The sequence below is a fragment of the Pimephales promelas genome, chromosome 15 (genome assembly GCF_988280905.1).
Source record: "Pimephales promelas chromosome 15, fPimPro1.hap1.1, whole genome shotgun sequence".
NCBI classification, from domain to species: Eukaryota; Metazoa; Chordata; class Actinopteri; order Cypriniformes; family Leuciscidae; genus Pimephales; species Pimephales promelas.
The window spans coordinates 1,975,980-1,983,034 of NC_142783.1; the positions used below are offsets into that span (position 1 = coordinate 1,975,980).

Here is a 7,055-nt window from a genome sequence, read left to right on the forward strand (position 1 = left end):
GAGCAGAAATGCATGCGTGGAGGAATCTGCGCTCTACTCAACCTCTGTAATCCGCCTTAGTGTAAAACTACAAAGCAGATTAAAATATGTGTGTTTAAGAGACTTGACTTGAGTGTAATCTAGCCTATTTTACCCCAAACACACACACAGTTTGACTTGGACCCATTTCTTTGTGTGAGAGAGCTGCTGGTGTGACATGTTACTGAAGAGTAAACCAACAAATCCATATCCAAAAAAATCCATGTGTGGAGTTACTGCACATTACGCTCAATGTGGATCTTTTATGGCGACCCACACACACAAGCGAACACGCTCTCAGAAACACAGTGTAAATGCTACGTTTCATAAAGCGCCAATTTAAGATGTGACAATTTATGAGAAAACATATATAAAAAGACTCGTTATGCGAGTGCGTTATTCCAGACGGGGGGACACTCAAAAACACCCTCACTCACTCACTTCATTTAGTAAACACACATCTGTGTGTCCGCCCGACTAGCGTTCACACACACACACACAGAGACCGCGGCGTCCCACTGCAAGACACAAGCCATCTAAGCAAAACCAGGAAAGTGTCTGGACCTGAAACATGCCTATGACACACACACACACACAGCAAGCAGAGTTGAGGAAGAGCAGAGTTTGTGGAGTTAGTGCATGAGAGAGAGAAGATGCACCTACTGGTTATGATAGCTGAGAGGATCAGGGATGCAAAGTTCGGAAATGTCCATCAGCCCAGTGTTATCATTCCAGGAGGAAGAGAAGAAGAGAAGCGGAGACACCGGACACTCGCTCTCCCCGTACACACACACCGGCAGGAAAGTTGAGGCGGAGAGACCCTCCGGCAGCGCAGCCCACCGACTCAGGTACGCATGTGTGTGTGTGTGTGTGTGAGTGATGGGAGGGGGTCTGATCAGATCAGGGTGAAGCGGAGAGAGAGAGAGAGAGCGACAGAGCGTGCGCTACGGTGAGTGTGTGTGAGGCAGAATGAGTGTGTGCACGCTCAGTGTCGGTCTCTTTAAGACTGAAGAGCTTGATGAATATGGAACAGCTGCTGTTGGCTGATGCCTCAGGGGGGCGGGGCTTAACATGCAGAGGGGGCGGGGCCACTGGGGGAGTGAGCAGGGGGAGGGGCTGTGTGCTGAAATCCTCCCACAGATGATCACACACACACAAATGCACATAACCGCACAAAAACAAATGAATATTTCCTATGTGACGAGTAAAAGCTTGATATTTTGGGGTTTATTTTAATTATGTAATTATGCATTTAAGTACTGTGTAATAATAATTAAATACATGCATAACTATTTATTTAAGTGCACTTAAAAGAAATGATTTACAAGGAGACTAATACTATATGCATTGATAAATAAACACTCCCACTGATGATCACACACACACACACACACTAAACAGACTCAAGCAAATACTAAATACAGCACAAAACTTATTATTTTAATGTATGGAGGAAATCCTCGATTATCATATTTTATTCTTTTTTGGGTTACACTTTATTTTACAGTGTATTTACTAGATTAGTGACTATAAACTATGCCAAATAATACATATACAATATTAATCAGTACTTAAAAATAAAATGTATAATCACAGTATAAGGTGTCATTGTTATGCATGTAAGTGTGTGCTAATAATTAAATGCATGCACTTGCTATAGTTTTAGGATCGGGGTTTGGTTGAGGGATAGTTGCATGTATTATACAGCAACTGTGTGTCACAAGGACACCGTAGAATAAAGTGGAACCTTGTTTTGTTTATTTGACACATAACAATATTCATATTTGTGCTCATTCACGTATTGTGTTCCAAATGTGATGCAAAAGCATGTTAATTAACTATTCATGTGTAAGTGCATTAAGATGCAAAACTTACATTTGTTTTATTTTATATTATATGCAATTATGTTAACTGAAATTAAATTACAAATATTAGTGTGTTGGGTTTAAAATATTAAAAACTGGAGATGCATTTTACAATTCAGACAGATTATTCTCTAAGTTTTAGGAAATTCTCCATGGTTTGAGAGCAAATGTGGCAGAGAGTGGACACACACACACACACACACACAGTGTTGATCAAGCCTGAAGAATGCAGAAGTTGTTTCACAGTCACACTCGTTTTATAAGCGTGCAACGAGGAGAGCCGTAACAAAACCACACGCATGACAAGTGGCCGGTTTGAACAGCTGAAACACACTGAAGCATGCTGGGTAACAGGCATGCAGGACTAAATAAATCATGTCCATCATTCAGATGTTAAGTGAGCTGATTTGTGCATTTCTACGGCTGGACGTCTGACGGCACGGGAGCTCGGGAACACCGCCCTGCTCACGTCTCCATAATCAATAGAAAACATCACACACTCCCTATTGATCATCACTCACTCACTGCGAGAAAACTCATCACCAAACACGGAAAAAATCAGTGTAAAACAACCACACATCTGAAGACTAGACGGGCTTGGAATTATTTAATTTCTTTGACGATCACTTTAATATTAAAGTACAAATACGGCATCAAACTCACATACTTGTGAGTGAATCTGTGCTTTTTTTGAACTGTATCATTGATATGGAGCAGATGATTGATATCTCTGGGATTCAAGAACATACAGTAATTTAATTGAGAAACATGGAATTAAAGGTCATTCATCCACGAACCTAATCCATATGATTTGCGTGGAATCCCTCAGGAATGCTTATTAAGGTCTGGTCTTATGTTACAGAGGATTTGATATCAAACGCTGATACTGCGCTTGTGTTAAATGACGAGATATCTGGAGATTTAATTTAGCTCTACACACACCTCATACGCCTGTGCTCGTGAAAAAAAATCATTTTAATCTAATTCTATGGCTATATTGGAGAGAAAGCGTTTGATGATGTCCAGGTGAAAGCTGATTTCTATTTAGAGCATTGCAATGAATGTTGTGTTTAATTTATCATCAGTGACTTTATTTATAGATCCCAAGCATTAATTACAGTTATTATTCCCATTCTCAGATTAGGTTAAAGCTCAAATTCAACATAATAAAAAGAGAAATGCAGCTCTTTACTGCATTGTTATTAAACAAGCTACTCTTTATTCACATTTTTTTTTAATTAAATATGTTTGATTCGATCTTATTGCACACGTTTATCTAGCTATCTAGACTTGTATTAATTTATTTAGGCTATAAGGATAATTAATGTTCGCTAAATAACTCGCATTTTTTTTAGAATTTAACTTTATTGTAATTCCAAATGTGTCTAAATGACGTTTTCTCAGTTTAATCTCACTTGTAAAGACAGTTTTGCAAAGTAAAACGCTCGAACAAAAACTTATGAAAGAGAGAAAAACGACACTCGAAAAGAAAAAGCTCATATATCAACACATTAACGACTGTAACGTTAATGTGTTGATATATGATATATATGAGCTTCACGCGATCAACTGACGTGAATTATTTGCACATTTGTGTTATAAACATGATTAAACAAACGAAACAACGCAATAGGCTACAGTAACACTTGACTGATTAAGGCAAAGCAAAATGATCCAGCTTTAATAAAGAGAGTGAAACACAGCCGAGTGTGTGAATGGTAAGTTCCCGTTAACCGGATAGAAGAAGAGAGAGCAGAAAGAGAAGATATTTGAGGGTGTAAATGTTCCAGAAAAGAGGAGAAGACGGGAGATATTGAGTGTACCTGCACACACACACACACGGAGCTCATCCTCAGGCGCGTGTCCATCTCCGACTGAGCGCGCGCGTTTACCGGGAGCCACGCGACGCACGCGACGCTCATATATGACGAGCTCCTCCCACTGACTGAACCCGCGACTCCTGCAAAACATTACAACTTTAAACAGACACAATATATTTATGTAGTAATCTTCGAGGCTATCGTCTCGCGCGATCGAAATCTGATAGGCAAACTTAATGTCAAATACTCAACTCTCTCAATTATGAAATAGCTAACCATTTTATTGAAATATTGCAGTATTTATTATAAATTATTTAACCTTGAATCAGATTTAACTTCCTTTTGCTGCATCTCTTCTCTGATGACGAGGGCGGGGCTATAACCTGTCACTCACATGAGATCAGCCAATAGCAAACCACAACCATCCAAGACACAATCAAGCCCCGCCCACATTTGTTCTTGTTCGAGACGCGTTTCACTCCACAGGAAGAAAATAACGCAACTTTCGTTTCATGACCAATTTCAAGTGTTGAAACTGTTTCATAATTAATGGTTGTACTTGTGTAAATTTTAAATAATAGGCTACTGTGGCCTACTTTTGTTTTCTCTTACAGATTTTGTAATCCTGACTAACTTTTGCTTTTTAAATTTCCTTATGTGATTCACTGAACGGAGACTAATGTGTAATGTTGGAGGGAAATGATGGATTTTGTTCAAACCCTTTATTTGGGTTGCTGGGCCATGACACACTTATTGTAAACAATTATATTAGCATACGGACAGACAGCACCTACAGCACCCATCATAATCTAGCAAACACAAAATGTTCCCCAGATATTTCTGAAAAAAAAAAAACAATTCATGGAAATTCTATGAGAAGTATAGAAATATTTCAATGACTTTTGTATCATATTAAAACTGCTTGACCCCTGAGCTTTCTATCAGCCCTGACCAGTGTGCGACGAGAGGCAGGAGTGTGCACTAGACTAGAGCACTAGTTAGTGCTGTTGATCGGGTGGATTTCACTGATGAATAAATCAGAAGAACGCAGAGCGTCTGGACTGAGCTTACACTGCGGTCTGTGATAATCACGGGGTTAAATGTCACGACCCATAGTTTTAAAACGGCTGTTTTGTCCTCTGTAGGCCATCATCTAGTTTAAGACATTGAGGTGAATTTGCAGCTTCTTTATTAAAATTTAAAAAGGCTCTCTAAAAACAGTTAAAGCTATTGTTTTTTCATGTACTGAGAACAAGAGAGACGGGCAAGCATGCGAGCAGAGCTGTTCAGAGATATGAGAGATGTAGTTTATTCATAAATCCTGTTTTAAATAACATAAAGAATGACATCTGACTGTGTGAATGAGGCCGATTCCTCTAGACACCACTAGAGGGAGTGCAGTTTCACCACAGCTTACACACCACACACACACACACACAACCACTGATCACTCACACTTCATGACATCTGTGTGTTCGAGCCTTACATCGCAATTCAAACTCAGACTCTACATAGAAAAGCCTAATAAATCATCTTTCTGTCTGCAAATGTTACAGATGTATTTGCAAGGGGAAGTTAGGGACGAGAGACTGTAGTTATTATGAGTAAACTAATGACTCCACAAGTTAATGCTGTTTTTTTAAAGCAAGCGTTTCTATTAGTGGTGGAGAGCAGAAACCCTTACTTAGAAGTTGTTAAGTCAACTTGCTTTAGTGACTAAAATAAATAAATAAATAAATAAAAACCCATCGGATAAGAGGAAAACACTGCAGGTGAACAAAATCTAGATGCCTTGATTTTTTTACAAGAAAATACCTTTTCCATCTTTCTCCTTTCACATTTAATTGAAATTTAATTTAAAGAGGTCATATAATGCCATTTTCATACAAGTTCATTTGATTCTTTGGGGTCTAAATGAAAAGTTTGTGATGTACTTTTATTAAGAATTCTCATTAGTATTGTAAGAAAACACTCATTTTACCTGGTCAAAAACAACTCTGTTTTCAGCACGCCGTTTCAGTGCATATGCCTTTAAATGATAATGAGCTTCGCTGACTCCGCCCCTCTGTTCTGCAGGCGCTTTGACAGCGCACGTGTTACCTTTGCAGAAAGAATGGCAGCGGGAGTCTGTGAGGATCAAGTGTGCCGCACAAGCCCTGAAAAGTGAACCCAAAGCGCCTCGATTGCTAGCATAGATCATAAACCCCGCCTCCCCGTGTTATTCAACGGCATGTGAGACCAAATAAACTATTAAATTAGACATCACATATCGTTTTTTAAAAGATGATTTCTGTCATGAATGGTAGTTCAGATGTAAATTCAAGTGTTTGTTTTTAGTTAGTTATTTAATGCGGTGGTGTGAAATCATGATTGACAGCTGTGATTGGCAGGTTCTCTGAGCGAAGAGGTCACTGAAGCACCAACAGACTTTTTTTCGGGATGTTCGGAGGACTGAGGAGATTAGAGCTGTAAATTTAATATCTAAACTTCTATAATTAATTTTTAATTATAGAAAAAGTGAAGTGAAAGTGCGAGATCAACAATCAACTTGAAAAAGTGCATGTACCTTTATATGACCCCTTTAAGATGTTTTAATCAAATATTAAAACAAAACAAATTGTGAAATTTAATTGCAATTTCTGAGTGAAAACCATTGAGAAGTAAATCATAAATCAAGCAAAACAAATTTAATTGTTTTATTTTATATATATATATATATATATATATATATATATATAGGGCTGCCAATCGCGATTAATCGCAACCAAAATAAAAGTTTGTGTTTACATAATATATGTGGGTGCACTGTGTATAATTATTTTGTATATATGTGTATATATATATATATATATGTATATATATATATATATATATATTAATACACACACATGCATGTATATTTAAGTACAAAATATTATTTATATATAAATATTTATATCATATAAATTATATATAAATCTATATACAGTATATACATGAAAATATTTCTTAAATTTATGCAAGCATGTGTGTGGATTTATATATATACAATAATTATACACAGTGCACCCACATGTAAACACTTTTATTTTGGATGCAATTAATCACAATTAATCGTTTGACAGCCCTAATATATATATATATATATATATATATATATATTTCCATCATCTGTTATGTTTCACATGCTAAACATATATAGACTACACTGTAAATAATTATTGTTCCTTTAACTTAAAAAACGCAAGTTACCTGGCTGTCTAAAAAAAAATGAGTTCACTGAAATTAAAAATTTTGTTCAGATAATAAAGGAGATCAACAGAAACTCAAAATATGATGTTATCTGAACCACATTAATTGATTTGACAAAAGA

The 7,055-nt window shown here is 37.0% G+C and overlaps 1 protein-coding gene across 3 annotated transcripts in view; it reads right to left on the bottom strand.

The window, feature by feature from the left end:
* The window catches only part of esrrb (estrogen related receptor beta), a 98,974-nt gene extending 95,181 nt beyond the window's left edge, over window positions 1-3,793 (bottom strand). The window contains exon 1 of one of the 3 annotated variants that reach the window (XM_039651123.2): window positions 3,707-3,793. Coding sequence is in view for 2 of the 3 variants with exons in the window: in XM_039651120.2 (XP_039507054.1) it covers window positions 682-731 (50 nt within the window). In the remaining variant the exon portion in view is untranslated. Of the gene's footprint in view, window positions 1-459; window positions 607-681; window positions 2,023-3,706 lie in introns of those variants that run through there. The other 2 variants (XM_039651120.2, XM_039651122.2) reach the window with 2 other exon arrangements.
* Between the last annotated feature and the right edge of the window lie 3,262 nt (window positions 3,794-7,055).